General features: G+C 33.2%; 1 protein-coding gene across 2 annotated transcripts; it reads right to left on the bottom strand.

Annotated features, from left to right (window-relative positions):
* Positions 1 to 4,241: 4,241 nt before the first annotated feature.
* On the bottom strand, positions 4,242 to 16,143 carry LOC120090913. Of its 2 annotated transcripts, none has more exons than XM_039048607.1 (6): positions 15,809 to 16,140; positions 14,809 to 15,212; positions 6,425 to 6,732; positions 6,288 to 6,344; positions 5,480 to 5,952; positions 4,242 to 4,840 (listed from the first exon to the last, which is right to left on the bottom strand). In XM_039048607.1, exons 2-6 carry the CDS (start codon positions 15,057 to 15,059, stop codon positions 4,523 to 4,525), a joined length of 1,407 nt encoding a protein of 468 aa, XP_038904535.1. In that variant the 5' UTR covers positions 15,060 to 15,212; positions 15,809 to 16,140; the 3' UTR covers positions 4,242 to 4,522. The 2 variants fall into 2 exon arrangements, 1 of the variants encoding a protein (XP_038904535.1); XR_005485607.1 differs by having other exon boundaries at positions 4,706 to 4,840; positions 5,368 to 5,952; positions 15,809 to 16,143.
* Positions 16,144 to 16,598: the final 455 nt, after the last annotated feature.

Genomic DNA, 16,598 nt, shown 5'->3' with positions numbered 1-16,598 from the left:
CATCCCTCAGTCATTGACTCGTTTTTTACATTCCTTTGTCTTCATTTGATTGTCATTATTTCGATTTTATCAATAAAAGTTTATCGGTCCGAACTCGTGATTCTTAGTCCAAAAGTGATCCATAACAAAATCGAAAGTAAATCTATACAAATATAGATCAAACAAGGCAAATATCAAATCTTTGTCCCAACATTATTGTTTATGCAAATATATGAGTGCATACTTTGAAAAGAAATTTCAATATACTATTTAGAGAGGTTACAAAATCCACTCATCTTTTACTATTTCTGATTGTGCGCTTTCATTTTATTCTAAAAAATACCGTAAAGCTATTCTGTAAAGAACTTTAAAAAAAAAAAATGAAATTCCTTATTCATACATATTTCTGTATCTAAAAGCAAAATTAAAAAATAAATATATATATTTAAGACATTATATATTTATTCTCCACATAGAAATCAGAATCCTCATTAAAAAAAAAAAAAAAAGAGGCATGCATGGAGGCTTCTTGGACTCTTTGTTGACTTTTTACTTTAATGACTGCAAAAAGTGAAGAGAAGGGATCCAAGAAAAAATAAAATAAAATAATAAAAGTATATAGAAGATTATGGCCCTTTTGTTAACAGAAAAAGAATACTAAAGCCTGTCAGCCCAATAATTATAAGTTTGGAAGACAAGAAAAATAATAATTTTTTTTTTCTTTTTTTACTTCTTTACTTTTTACCTTTGGGTTCTTACTTTTATTACTATTCCCTTGAGCCATTATCATTTTACTAAGAGGACATGGCCCAAGCTTTTCCCCTTCTCATAACACTTCTAAATCTCCTCTTCATAATTACCTTTCATTTCTTTTTCTACTCATTGCTTGTATCATTGCCTCTTCTTCGACGACAAATTTTTGTGTCGAGATGATTTTTCTCGAAAAAAACCCTCTCGACCGATGGACGATGAGGCCTCGGAGTTTCGAAAAACAGTGGCTAATTTGGCCATGGATGACTAAATGAATTTTTCTAGGAGGGAATTCAGCTTTAAAAAAATGTCATTTTTGAAAGAAGAGATTGGTGAGCAAAGAGAAACCCTAGTTACCAAGGTTTTGGAGGTGAATTTTTGTGGATTTGGATATTGGATTTTCATAATGAGATATTGAATATAGAAGAGTTTGTGCTATTATTTTTGGACTTGGAAATGCCTCTTATCCATATAGTTTGCCCAATCTCTACTAATCTCTCATATGTACCAACCCAACTTCCTATTAACAAGGGAGATGTAGCATATCAAAGTAAAAACACATGCATGATACAATATAATCAATGGTTAAAATATCATTTTGATTTATGTACTTTGAAGTTTGTAGTAAAAAGCTAATAAATAAGTAAAAATATTTTGAAAAAATCAATAATAAACAAATAATAAGGACTAAATTTAAAAATTTTGAAAGTATAGAGACTAAAATTAGATATTTAAATGTACTAAGAATAAAATAGAAGAAACTTTAAAGTATTTGAACCAAAATGGTTCAAAATAATATTTTAACCTTAGTCTATATTTGATGTTTAAAACTATGAACTTTTTTTTTTTAATGTAAATATGAATTTAATTTTCATATGATATGGTAAAAGGGATGTTCCATCAAAAGGTAGAGTGATTAGTTTTTATGGTAAAAATTTTTGCTACATAATACTTTTGTTTTTAATTTTCTAGTTTTTAATTAACTACAATATAAAATTTTAAGTTAAGAATTCACTGACATTCACTATACGTAATAGTATCTATCAAAGTGAGCTTAGCTTAACTATAATTGGCATGACCTTATTTCCCTAGAAGTTGAAGATTCGATTCTCCATTCTCGCAATTGTTGTACTAAAAAAACTATATGTAATGGTATCTTAAAATCTCAATCGGTTTTATACTCCTCTTTGTTCGTAATCCTTGAATGAATAAAAATATACTTTTGGGTAAAAATCAATTTTGATTCTTAAACTAAGTTGGATTAATTCTATCAAGAAGATTTTATACACCTCTAAGTTATATTTATCAATTTCATAGGGTACATATGCTTTATTCAATAAAAATATAAAAAACAAGTTTTCCTTCTTAACGATATTTGAAGCGAGAACTTATTAAAGGGTTAAGATTATATATATATTTTTATTAAAAAAAATTATGATTAAGATCGTCAGATTTATTTAAGTTTGAAATGCAATTAATATGATGAAATTAAAATTTTATGGTTAAAATTAATCTAACTTAATTTAGGAATCAAAATTATATTTATATGCATTCAAGGATTATAACCATTTTTAACATTACTAATAGAATGTTGCATAAATCAATGCTATTAAATGGATAACTATCTTACACATCATATACACCAACTCATACAAATTTAGCTAAACATAACTTATCATATCGATTAGTCATTCCTATTTCACTAATGATGTGTGAATGACAATAATTAATTAGGGTTCAATTCAAATACTTGTATATAACGTTCTAAATTTATTATTTAAAAATGGTTGTAAACTAAGAATATGATTTAAATTTTAAACTAATTAAAGTTGTCGATTTCCATTCTATTTAAGATGATTTATTTAATATATATTTCAAAGTTTTGCAGAAAAAGAAACCCAAATCTCAAAGTCTCTGATCTAATCTAATTTTCAGACTATGGGCAAATTATCCATTTCCCATAGCTAAAAGATGAAACAAATGCAAAATTATGAGAAATCAACCATGAAAATTTGTGAAAATAACATTAAAATATATAATTAATATATATATATATATATATATACTATTATTATATATAATATATATTTATATATATATATATATATAAATCTCATCAAACCCATTTTTCATGGAACACATAGCTTCAAAAGCTCAAATCTTTGAAAATATGTGAGAGGAAAAGAGATTCATTTGATTTTGAGAGTGGGAAAATGCTTTTGTTTCAATTTGAGAATTTATTGGACAAATTAGCGTGGCTAGAGATGTACATGAATTGAGTTGAATTGATATTTTTTAGACCACCACAAAAATTTGGATTGATTAAATCGATAACCCAAAAGAAAGTCCCCAACCCAATCCGACTCAACCCTTAAAATTCGGGTGGAATTGAATTAGATTGTCGGATTATAACTTATTATTTCTTTTTAATTAAAAATATGTAAATTTATATATAACACATGACTAATAACTAAAATCTTATAAAACTCAAATGCTAAATACCAAATATTTATGATATTTATTGTAGATTTTAAACAAAGATAGATATCATAACAATTTTAAAAGGAAAATATTAAAAACTCACAAATTAATCAATACAAAATAATCAAAACAAAGAAAAATATATGTACAAATTTGAGTTAGGTTGGGTCAATCCAAATTTTTTTTAACCTACCCACGAATCATCCTAACCAAACAAAAACAGAAAATATTTAATCCAACCCAACCCTTACATTTTAGGTTGGATCGTCCGGATTATCAATAAAATTAAAAAGGGAATAGAGTGAAAGGGAATGAGTGAGTTTGGAAATGTAAAAGCAAACTAGATGAATAGAGAAGATTCCCATTCCAATGCCAAGCATAGCATTTATTACACGCTTCCTACTCTTCACAAACTTAGGTAAATTGGATTCTTTTTCATCCACAGAAAATTTTCTTGTTTGTATTTTCTTTATAACCATTCTACACTACTTGTAACAACTCTTCAAATTATTATCCATGAAATGTAAACTTAACCTCTATTTGATCTCCATTCAAAACTAATATTTTTTGTCATTGATACTTGATCCATATACTTGATCATCTTTATCAGAATTGCACAAATGATAGAGTGCATTCATGATTTAGTTTCTGCCAATGACTTACCAAAGTATCGTGGCATCATGATGCCGTTTATGTAGGGAATCACATTCGCAACCAACCTAAAAAAGTTGCTGCAAAGGATAAGACAATGATTATAAATTTTGCATACCATGTAACAAGTCTTCATCAATCTGCCAACAAAAGAACTTAGGTTAAGCTCAAGCAATGTAACATTCATAGATATCAACAAAGAAACTTGTTACTTGTATGGTATTTAAAATCCCAAATACGTGACCTTCGAATGTCTTGAACCAACAGCTTCTAGTGAATCTAATGTCCCTTTGCAGTCAAACTGAGGTATCTTCTAACTGAAAGATGAATTCTAGACAGAAATCCTTTAGAGCACGAACAGTAACTCAAGGTAAAAAGTGTTGGCAAAAGTTATTTTTATTGAGATCTAAACCAACTTACGACTATGAGAGAGATAAGTTCCTAATAAACATGACACAAATAAGTTGTACAAGTATCAGGTTCACTCTCTAACTCATTGTGGCAGCACAAAGCAGCAATAGAGATGATTCAATCTGGAAATTACTTTATAAGACTAAACCTGATAACTGGTCATTGCTTACCTACACCGACAGCTAATGGCAAGGTGGAAATTTTATGCCTGACAAGCTCTAGACCCTCTAATTGACACAGCTAAAATCACTTACTGGCTATCGGGTTCGCTCGAATGTTTCTTGTTCCAACTACCTGGGCCTGCTTTTCTTTCCCCTCTCTTTCTCTTGTTCTTAGGGAAGTTGATATCTGAAGCTAAACATTTCTTAAGAGCTGATTGTTCCTCAGAGACCAAAGCTTTTCCCATAGGATCAGGTTGTGTTGTTGGATTTGAGTTGAGACTTGTGCCTTCTCCTTGGTTGACTTTTTCTGGTTCTTGATGCTTTTCAACAGGCAGCGCTTCAATCCTGCTATGTGTGTTTCTCTCTGCCTCAGCCTCTTCATTGTGTATCAGCACATTATCGACAATCTGCGGAGGTTAGTTTTGATGTTAGAAAGCAGGAATCTAGCTATTTACTAATTAGGAAGAGCACGGTGATCCTTGGACAGAAGTATCAACTATGTACAAAATGTAGCTTCTTTAGAGCTAAACATAACTATTTTCATGAAAGCTAGTTAAAAGAAGAAAATTTCATTTCATAGACATGCAGTATATGCATATCAAAGAGATAATATGAAGACAGACCATGACACATAAATCCAAATGTAAAATATAGCTTCTTTAAGAGCTAAACATATCGATTTTCATGGAAGGAAGTGATGAAAAAAATGTAAATTTCATTCCATAGACATGCAGTATATCAAAGAGATCGAAAGATGAGAGCCAAAATTTTCCAGAAAGTTTTTTTAGAGGCATGAAAAGTGAGCGCTCAATGTAGGAAGAGGTAAAAGTACATACAGAAAAATTCAAACAGTTAACTTCTTTGCAATTGAGGAAAATGTCCTTTTTTAATTTTTAGTATAGAAGCATACAAACTTAAAAAGAAAAAAACAAACCTATTTTTCAGAGTTCAAACTTCAAACCAAAAGTTGTCTCTAGCATTATCAGTCACAAGCAAATGGTTTGTGTATAAGACAGATTAATAAGCTGGACATCAAGTGTTCTTACATCCTCAGTTGAGTCCCCAATTTGGGGTTGAGGAACCGAAACATCAGTAGCAGCCAAATTACCAACTGTACTTTCAATAATATCAGGAACTAGTATTGCCTCCCCAAAGCTTGAAATAGCACTTTCAGGCTTCATCAGATCACCAATATCACACTCTGATATATGTTGAGTCGATGCACACATAACTCCAACTGATAATTCTCCATTACCAGCAGAGAACGTAGGACTAGGGGCAGAGCTGGTCTGTGCCTCACAAGGTGCAAGAAGGCTCAGATTCTCTGAGGACGAAAATATTGCAGCATTTTTTGACATCACCTTATCCATTTGACCCTTGAGTTTGTGAAGTCGAGAACGCACCACTTCAATTTTCCAGAGCACTTGTTCCAAGGAATTATTAGTGTCTCTGAACTCAAGAACAGAATCGTTATCAATCCCAAATTTGTCGTCAGAATCAGCATGTTTCTCCATTTTCACTGACTCAATAATAACAGAAAGCCAACTTTCAGTTTTTAAATTTTTAAATATGAAGGGTATTATGGAAGGTAATGAAACTAAGAAAGAAGCATTAGAATGAACTAAAAAACGGTATGTATATTAAATATAAATCAAGAACAAAGATGGCCTTGTACAGCCAAGATATAAAGCTTTTTTGTCCAATGTATAAAATAATTGAACTTTATTCAATATACCACTCGCCAGGCCCAAATATCCAGTGCAAGTGTCTTGCTTAACCTTCCCATCAGCTATCATCACCAAGAAAATACTTCATGCCATATAGACAATATGGGTAACAGCAGAAATATTTTACCTGGATTAGCAAATTCATCAGCTACAGAAGTACCATCTAGTTCAGATCTCTTATTTTCTGTATTAAAAACACAAAGTTGCATTTAGAGGGAGAAGTGACAAAACAAGAAGTTATAGCTACAAGGTCAAAGCCGGTACCATAGTAGGAGAAAAGGTTATGCTGTGACATGTAGGATGATATATCATTTATATCTTCAACTTTCTTTCGTTTTCTTCTTTTCATTGCCTTTCTTCTGTAATATTGGCTTGAAAATGGAAATGCTTTTGAAAAAAAATCTTCCTTTGTTGGATCATGGCTAGAGACTTTTCCTTGTTCATATACTGCAAGAGCTCTGGAATATTTCAATGCCTGTGACTGAATTTCTTTAATTCTCAATTCTGTCCACTTGCAGCGCCACATTAGAGGGCGGATGAAGTTTTGCCAGTGAGTTGTTAACTTCCTCTTCCTACAAAAAAACAGAGCCAGTTGAACCGTTCAAACACCTAGAGTATAAACATAAAGCTGATTAAAGTACCTGACGTATAGGCATCCTGATTTGGGAACAACATAATGATCTAGATGCTTGGTGTTATTCCTCATCTTCATGATACTAAAAAGATGGAATTGCCAGATTTTCTATGGTTACCAAAAACACGTGAACTTTTTTTTTTTTTCCGAAACAAAGGATGTTTTTCATTCATCTAGTAAAAAAGACCAAAAAGACCCTTGTCTTCCAAAGAAGAATTACAAGGGAAACCACTTCAATTAGTATTAATTACACGTGAGAAGCTTTTTTCTTTTTTTTATAGAAAAGTTTGTCATTATATATATAAATATATATGAATATGTGCGTGTGCATGTGGGCGTGGCCGTGTGTTTGACTACAAATGAATCATAACTACATGAGTAGAAAGGGAACACCATGTAAAAACATTAAAATGAGATAAATTCAATGTTGTTCCCTAAAAAGTTCTGGAATTCTTTACTTCTAAATTAACCCTAGATACTTTCTACTCTTATCACCCACATTGTGTAGGTTTTTCAAGTTGGAGGGGCTAGAAAAAAAGTTGAGTTAACCAGTCTTTCTATTATTGTATGAATCAGTATCAGAGAACTTGAACTCATTCAACATTCAAGTCCATGATCTTTTTGCTAAAATGACAACCCAAGAAAAGTGCCAACTATTTTCCCCATCTCTCTTACAAAGATTGCAACACTTGATAGCTTGAGGGAAGAACCCTTTACAAAGATTTACACATTTCTCGTTTGCAAGGGTGGGCTAGACTTCTTTAACCAGTCTGAGTCTGGAAAAGTTTGGCTAGAAGAGTATCTGTCTTTCATAAAACTGGGAGCTACTTTACCCAACTTATCACCATGAGATAAGTGAATGAGCCTCCAAGTATATGAATTATGAACTAGGAGATAGGGTTAAAGGGATTCCTTTTTTTCTTTTCTTTTCTTCTTCTTTTTTTTTTTTTTTTTTTTTTTTTTGATAAAATTATTTCATTGATTGATGAAATATCCAAATGATATTCAATCTAATAAGATAAGAACTAAAGAATAATTTTAAAAAAAAAACTTTAATAACTAAGCCCAAATAAAAGCGTTAAACATAACTAAGGACCAAATCCCTTGGTTAGATCTCTCCCCTCCTCTAAACATCTTATAATTCTTCTCAATCCAAATGTCTTGCAAAACAGGGAAAACTTTAGCATTCAAAAGGATCTGCCCCTCTTCCATGTCCTATTGATCACTTCAAGTTTTGTCATAAGAGGTGACAAGTTGCGTTGTATTTTAACTGCGTGTGAAACTGTTAGGTACTTAAGCACTTTGGAGAACCACACCCTAAAAGCTAGCTATTGGAGTGGGAGAGCCAAGTCACTTAAGTACCACATTGGTCATCACATTCTAACCAATGTAGACAAAGGCATCCCATACTACTTGGTTCCTAACAATACCCCATCCAGAAAGCCGATGTCCCGGCGCTACTCCGACAATACTTCACTCGGCCACACCTGGTCAGAACCCTCCGCCACTCCGGAACGTTAAAACAACCGGCTCTGATACCATTGTTAGGTACTTAAGCACCTTGGAGAACCACGCCCCAAAAGCTAGCTATTGGGGTGGGAGAGCCAAGTCACTTAAGTACCACATTGGTCATCCCATTTTAATCAATGTAAGATAAAGGCATCCCATACTACCTTGGTTCCTAACAATACCCCCATCCCGGAAAGCCGACGTCCCAGCAGCTACTCCGACGATATTTCACTCGGAAACACCTGGTCAGAACCCTCCGCCAGTTCCACTCCCGAATGTTGACAACCGGCTCTGATACCATTGTTAGGTACTTAAGCACCTTGGAGAACCACACCCTAAAAGCTAGCTATTGGGGTGGGAGAGTCAACCCACTTAAGTACCACATTGGTCATCCCATTCTAACCAATGTGGGACAAAGGCATTCCATACTACCTTGGTTCCTAACAGAAACTTCTTCTGTAAGTTAATAAAATAGACTTAAAGTTTAATACTTGATCACTCAATCCAATTAGAAGTCCAAGGCAAACAGCTCCTTTAAGAAATAGATTTTCTACCGTCATTCATTTCCTGCGGTGAATAAAATGTGTCATTTGGTTAAAATGATCTACATCAACAAAAATGGAATCATTACTTGGACACTCTCTCGAGTCCCAACACAAAATCTTTTGCTATATCCTCCTAAATATCCTTTTAACATTGACAATGATGTGTAAAGTCCAATATTTCTTTTAATAAAAAAAAGCAAGCTTTCATGAGGAAGCAAAATGAAAGAATACAAAAGATCAAAAAGTGATCGCCAACATAGGCCAAAAGTCCAATATTTTGAACTTGTCCTTTAGACACCAGGCACTGCACAAAGTTTCCAACATACTTTCCTTATTAAAGTAAAATTGAGAGTTGATTCTATCCCAACTAAAATGTCCTCTAACCCAACCAAAAATATTTTTGTTTAGACAATTTATTTTTTTGTTTTTTTTTTGTTTTTGGTTAAATTATAAGCTTAGTCCTAAAACTTTTAGGATAGTGTCTGGTATGATGATAATGTGGGACGAAAGAAAGATCTCAATCCTTGATGTATTAAAAGGAGGGTATACTCTCTCAATAAATGTGATGACAGCCTGCAAAAAAAAATTTTATGGATCACAAATGTGTACAATCCAAATGACTATAAAGAGAGGAGATTCTTGTGGCCTGAGTTATTATCCTTATTTCAATATGTTTCAGAACTTGGTGTGTGGGAGGTGATTTTAACATCACAAGATGTGCACATGAATGATTTCCAGTAGGACGTACCACAAGAGGTATGAAAAAATTCAATAATTTCAGACATTGCAGGTCTTATGGAGATGCCTCTATCTAATGGCAAATTTACATGGTCTAGAGGTGGTAATAGCTCTTCTCAATCCTTAATTGATCGTTTCTTCGTTAACAAACAGTGGGATGATCTTTTTGCCAACTCTAGGGTCTCGAGACATTCAAGAACAATTTTGGATCATTTTCCTCTCCTGCTTGAAGCTGGTGTGATATTATGGGGACCTTCTCCTTTTCGATTTTGTAATAGTTGGTTACTTCCAAAAGGACTGTTGTGATCAGATCAAAGGTGCAGTTGCTGATTGTAATGTTCAAAGATGGACTGGACTGGTTTTGTTATTGATGTTAAACTCAGAGAGATTAAAGATTGGTGAAAGCTTGGTATGCTAATTTTGAGTCTGAAAGAAAGAAGGAGAAAAGTTTACTATCAGAATTTTTTTTTATGCTAAAGCTGAAGCTGATGATATTTCTGCTTTGGAAATGGATATTAGAGGTGCTGTTAAAGGGGAATTGTTGGACATATACCAAATAGAGGAAAGAAATTCAATTCAGAAAAGAAAACTAAATTGGCTTAAATTGAGGAGATGAGAACTCTAGTTTCTTCCATTGATTCTTGGCTGCAAAAAAGAGGAAGAACCTTATTACAGAGTTGATTTCCAGCAATGGTTCTCCAATCTTCACTTTTCAGGAAATAAAACAAGAAATTTTGGGTTTCTTCAACAATTTATATAAAAAATGCTCTGATTATCGGTCTATCCCCTTAAATCTTCAATGGTCTCAAGTTTCTTCAGCCCAAAATCAAATTCTCATCTCTCCATTCTCTTAGATGAAATTAAAAGAGTCGGTTTCATTGGAAAAAACAAAGCTCCTGATCCAAATGGGTTCACGGTGGAGTTTTTCTTGAAGAATTGGGATATTTTTAAAAGTAATTTTCAGAAACTGTTTAAATATTTCTTCAAAAACAGCATATTAAATGTTTGTCTTAAGGAGAACTTCATCTGCTTGATCCAGAAAAACTTTTTGTGAAAGATTTTAGGCCTATTAGCCTAACTAACTCAGTTTACAAGATTGTGGCAAAGGTCTTAACAGAAAGATTGAAAAGAGTGATGTCAAGTATCATTTCTCCCACTCAAAGTTCCTTCATCAATGGGAGAGAATATAGACTCAGTGCTAATTGCAAATGAAGTGGTAGAAGAATATAGAATTAAAAAGAAGGGCTGAATATTAAAACTTGATCTAGAGAAAGCTTTTGATCAAGTAGATTGGGATTTTTTAGAAAAAGTGCTGAATTTAAAAGGCTTCACTGCTAAATGGATTCAATGGATCATGGGGTGTGTAAGAAATCCAAAGTTTTCGGTCTTTATTAATGGAAGACCACGTGGAAAAATTTTTGCTTCTAGAGGTATTAGACAAGGAGATCCTCTCTCTCCTTTCCTTTTCCTTTTGGTTAGCGAACTGTTGAGTATCCTTGTTCATGTAATACATGAGAAAGGGGATTATAAAGGCTTTTTAGTTGGCAAGGAAAAAGTTCATGTTTCAATACTCCAATATGTTGATGATACATTACTAGTTAGCAAAGATGATGACAAAAGTTGGAAGGCATTAATTAATGCCATTGATTTATTTCAATGGTGTTCGGGACAAAAGATTAATTGGGAAAAATCTGCTTTATGTGGAGTTAATATTGATGAAAACAGGGTGTTGGCCACTGCTTCTAGTTTGAATTGCAAAACAGAAACATTGCCTTTTCTTTATCTTGGTCTCCCTCTTGGAGAGTATCCAAAAAAAAAAAAAAAAAAACAGCCAATAATTGATAAAATTCAGAAAAAGCTGGACAGATGGAGGCGTTTTAATTTGTCAAGGGGAGGTAAACTCACTTTGATCGAGACAGTTCTCTCAAGTATTCCAATTTATTACTCGTCTTCTTTTACAATGCCTTCTAAAGTGATCTCAGAACTAGAGAAGATTATGAGAAAGTTCTTTTGGGAAGGTTCAGATGGAAGCAAGATTAATCACCTTGTCAAATGGGAGATAGTTTCCAAACAAAAAAGACACGGAGGCCTTGTTTTGGTGATCTAAAAAACCAAAACGTGGCTCTGTTGGCAAAATGGGGTTGGAGTTTTATGCATGAGAAAGAAGCTCTTTGGTATAAGGAAGTAAAAAGTATTCATGATAGTGATTCATTTGAATGGCACACGGTTGGAAAAGAAGGGAGAAGCCTTAGAAGTCCTTGGATTCCTATTTCCCGAGTTTGGCAAAAAGTTGCATCATTTGCATCTTTTAAACTTGGTAATGGATTTAAATTTTCTTTTTGGCATCACAACTGGTTGAGTTCTTCTTCATTGAGTTCTTTGTTTCCAAAATTATATAAATTACATTTGTCTCTTGAAAGTTCAGTTTTTCAACATTGGGATTCAACTACTTTATCATGGTCAATTACTTTCAGAAGATTACTAAAAGATGATGGAATTCAAGATTTTCAAAATCTTTTACTTTTATTAGAAGGTAAAAGGATAGCTGATGGACAAGATTGTAGATCTTAGTCTTTAGATGCTTCAGGTGCTTTTTCGGTGAAATCATTATTCAAGCATTTGAACTCATCTTCACCAATAGACAGTCTGTTGTACAAAACCTTATGGAAATCAAGCTGTCCAAGGAGAATAAATATTATAATTTGGGTAATGATTTATGGAAAATTGGAAATCAAACTCTTCAAAGGAAGCTGCCAAATCATTATCTTTTGCCCTCGATCTGCCCCCTATGTGTGCAGAATTCTGAAGACAGCCAGCATATCTTCCTTGAATGTGATTTATGGAGGAAATTGTTTGCACCATTTAATCTTCATTGGGTTTTCAGCAATGTTTTCAAGGAGAATGTGGCTCAACTTATCATCTTATCATCAGTCCTTTTTTAAAAGCTCACTCGCTTCAATTATGGATTAATGCAGTTAAAGTAGTTTTGATAGAAATATGGTTTGAGAGAGATCAGCATATTTTTCAAGAAAAGTCTCTTCAATGGTTTGACCATTATGAGATTGCAAGAGTTAAAGCTTCTTCTTGGTGTTCACTTTCCAAGAATTTTTCGGATTATTCTATTCAAGATATTTGTCTTAAAATGCTTTCTTTCATTCTATGTAATAATATTTTTAGACATATCGTTTTCTATTGTATTTGAAATGTTCGTTTTGGGGTATGATGAGGACGCTATGGGTGTGTCAACCTAGTTGAGATAGGCAGGTGCATCTGTTGATTCCTATTTCTTCTTATTTTTAGTAGTTTCTTGTAATTCGAGTATTAGTTTCTTTTCATTTCATCAATTAAAAGTGGTGTTTCCTTTTCAAAAAAAGATAGTGTCTAATAGGTTCCTAAATTTTAAAACGAGTATAAAGCTTTCAAGTTTGAATCTAATAGGTCCTAGAACTTTTTTCTTTCTTTTTTTTTTGGATAAGAAACAATTTCATTGATTAAATGAAATATCCAAAGATATCCAAAGGTACATGAGGATCCCAATCATAGGGTAATAGCCCAAGAAAAATCCATTCATAGGGAGTGCAAAAGGTGTTTCCAATTTGTAACGAGGATTCTTTTTTTTTTTTCCCCTTATAGGAAACAAATTTCATTGATGTATGAATTTACAAAAGAAAGGCAATAGCCCAAGCCAAAGTTGTTACAAGAGACTTCCCTAATTGGTCAAAAGAGATGTGAGGTTATAAGAGCTATAGAAAGGTGTGCATTTGCACCAGGACATAGTAATAGCAAGATAGATAACATTTTAAAGAAAACTATCAAAAGAACTTCCTTTTCATTGAAGAGACATTGTTTCTCTCCTTCCAAGATATCCATAAGAAAGCTTAGACCATATACAACCACATAATCCCTTTTTCATCAATGAAAAGGTGGCCCATGAGAGTTTATGTGAGGAGGTTAATAAGCTCGTTGGGGAGAGCAGTGACCATCCAAAGGAGAGAGAGAGCTCCCAAATTCTTACGGAAAAGAGACAATTGATAAAAAAGTGACTTGGAGTCTCGTGTGCTAGTAGGTCCAAAAACTTTAAAAGTGTCTAATAGGTAATTAGATCTCTAACCATTTGTAGACACCTTGTATTTAGGTATTCTTGCCTATATATCAAAAGGAAAAGAAGAAGATTTATCAACGTCGACTACTTTTACGATACAACTAGTTGACTTAACCCAACAGTAATCACTTGTGGAAACCATTTAATAAGGACGAGGAATAAATAATAATGGGACTCCAAAGTTGGAAAACTTTTCTATTATTTTACTTTTCAATAGGGAACAAATTTCACTGAAGAAATGAAATTTGGATCTTTTTTATTTAATCAATGGCTTTAACTACGAAGATCTAGAACCATCAGCTATGTTACTATACCACCTAATGAGAAAACTCATAGAAACACAAAGAACACAAAGATAGTAATATATTGGAATATCAAGCGAAATTACAATATACCAATAGTCTTTCAAGAAAGGTATCTCTCTATCAAAGTTCCACAATGTAAACTCTCACCAAAATGATTCACACCCTCTATAAGGCCCCTGACTCCCCTTATTTATAATCAAGACGCTACTAGTTAATTGCCCAAAATACACCTTATTAATATCTTACTATTATTGCCCATATACCCCTAACTAGTACTCTAGCACCATCCTACTGTCAGAAGTTGTCAACAGAAAATGCAGTAATCAACATAGCGTGCATCATAAAATGAATAAAATCCATGGCCACCATTTCCTCCAAAATCTTTACATGTTTTTTTACTATAATATTATTGACTCATCACATTCACATCCACTGACAAAGGAGCTGGTATGTCTCACAGTTCCTTCAAGTTCAAAAGGCTGAAATTGTATGGATAGTTAAAAGTTTCACCAATATTCTATTTTCACGTCCACTAAATTGAAGCCTGAAAGCTTCTAAATAGCTTAGATTTCAATGCGTAAAACAACGTCTACAAAAAGTGGAACTGTATATCTCAACTTTCAAAGATTAGGTATTTATAATTTATCGATATCATTAAGGAGTGCAATCAAGGCCAACTGAAACGATTCAGAAAAGTAGAAAACAAGGACATCATGTTAGCTCATAATCCTATAATTTTCATGTAGTTTTTCTTATAACAAATTATATTTGATGGCTCTAAAAACATGGACTATAATTGCAGCCAAAAAAAGGACCTTATTTGAAGTGTGCTACTAAATGAACCAAATGTGGGTGGCAAGCCGATGTCTCCAAAAAATTGAGTTTCTACTTCTCCTTCACTGACTCCTGAACAATTATCTGCATCAGATGTCTCGGCAAATGAGCTTGAATATTCAGTTGCATCAGGATCTTCTTTCCCACAAAATTTGGGATCAGTTTTATTTGAACATTCAATTATGTCAACCTCTAGATCCTCCCGGCTGTTAGATTTGTAATGAGTTTCCATTCCAAGAAATGGTTTCACAGACGCTCCTTCCCTGCCCTTCTTCTTGAATTTACCAAGAAAATATCCAACTTAATCCTAGCAGCATTTTTCTTTGATCCTGTCCACTTGTGCAGTTAGAGGTCCATCAATGGCCATGCAGTGGCACAATACATTCTGTCAAGACAGTTCAAAAGAAAAAACCTATTAATACATCATGAAATGAAATCTAACTAGAATTCAAAGTACAAGTTGTAAACTCTAGATTTAAATTGGCACTCCATTTCAAGTCAAATAGGTGAAAATTTACTCAGACGTATAAATCCCACAATCCCAAAATACTGTATCCCCAGTAATTCAATGCCTCTCATGTCATCTCAATTACTAGCCCTTCAAAATGAGAAGGAAGTGGTGGTTATCTTTTTTAATGGAATGGAACAACAGAACTAGTGAAAATTATTTCATTTCTTCATAAATCAAGTTAGAAATTAATCTCGTCTAGCCTTAACAAAGGCAAGCTTGCTAAACAATAGAGCCTGAATTAGAACATTCTAGCTCATTAATTATCCCGAACATCCATAATTCCACTACCAATTGGAAAAGGCTGCAATTTTCATTCTACAAAATTATCCCAAATTAAAAGTCCAATGTCAATTGGATTCCTTCAGTATATTCACGCTCAAAACGCAGAAACAATTCATGTAGGAAAAAAAGGAAAAAAGAAAGAATTCCAAGTACTTAAATTTGAATAAAAGAACATTATCCAAAAATACCAGATGATGCAGAAACGAACTTCAATATGCAAAATCAGCACAGCAATGTCAAGTACGCAAAGATTAGAACAAAGAAACGAAGGAATTACAAAAGGAGGGTCAGAGGAGAGTAAGAGAGAGAAAAATGCAGCCGACCCAAGAGAGGAAAAGAGAGGAGTGAAGGGAGAAAAAGGTATGGAGGAGCAATGGAAGGAAGGAGAGAAGAGAAAGGCAGGAGCGCGGGAGAGTGTGATCAGAGAGAAATTTCGGCGCGGCTACAGCTACAAGGAAGAGAAAGGAAGCAGAGAAGTTAACGTTATAAACCTAAATCAAAGCCATACAAACCAAAGCTTCTAAATTATACAATAAAACATTTCCCGCTTATACTTCACACGTGTATCTCTTATATAACTATCTCATTATACCTCTTCATCTATTTTTTTTTCCTTTGTTAAATCTTCTCTTTCTCTTCATGATAGGAATTTGGTGTTTGTATTTTAATTCTAGGCTCTTCCTCTAACATCCGACCATGATATCAAAATTTTCGATTGGACACGTGTTCCCTTATATCTCCCCCCATGATTCTATGGTCGTGAATTCGTCTCTAAATTTTTTATCTTGTATTTAACAACCCTCAATAAATAGATATGATTTTCTTTAAAAGATTAATGTTGTTGAATCTTTATATTTTAAAAGGTTTTAGGGTTTATGAAATTCAATGTTAAAGTTAGTTTGCTCTGACTTAAAACATAAGTAAATTAGTCGACTGTCTTATTTTTTTTTAGAGTCATTTTTTGGTTTACCAAGGTTT

This window comes from Benincasa hispida, chromosome 1 (genome assembly GCF_009727055.1).
Source record: "Benincasa hispida cultivar B227 chromosome 1, ASM972705v1, whole genome shotgun sequence".
In the NCBI taxonomy this organism is placed as follows: domain Eukaryota; kingdom Viridiplantae; phylum Streptophyta; class Magnoliopsida; order Cucurbitales; family Cucurbitaceae; genus Benincasa; species Benincasa hispida.
This window is presented reverse-complemented; position numbering and strand designations above follow the sequence as displayed.

What these genes read in the sequence shown, in the direction of transcription:
- LOC120090913 (XM_039048607.1), bottom strand. Translation starts at nt 15,059, where the DNA reads ATGGAAACTCATTACAAATCTAACAGCCGGGAGGATCTAGAGGTTGAC. An exon ending in AGTAGCACACTTCAAATAAG is followed by an intron (nt 6,733 to 14,808) that starts GTCCTTTTTTTG and finishes GTTTTTTTGTAG; the next exon opens with GAAGAGGAAGTTAACAACTC. An exon ending in TTGGGGACTCAACTGAGGAT is followed by an intron (nt 4,841 to 5,479) that starts GTAAGAACACTT and finishes TAACCTCCGCAG; the next exon opens with ATTGTCGATAATGTGCTGAT.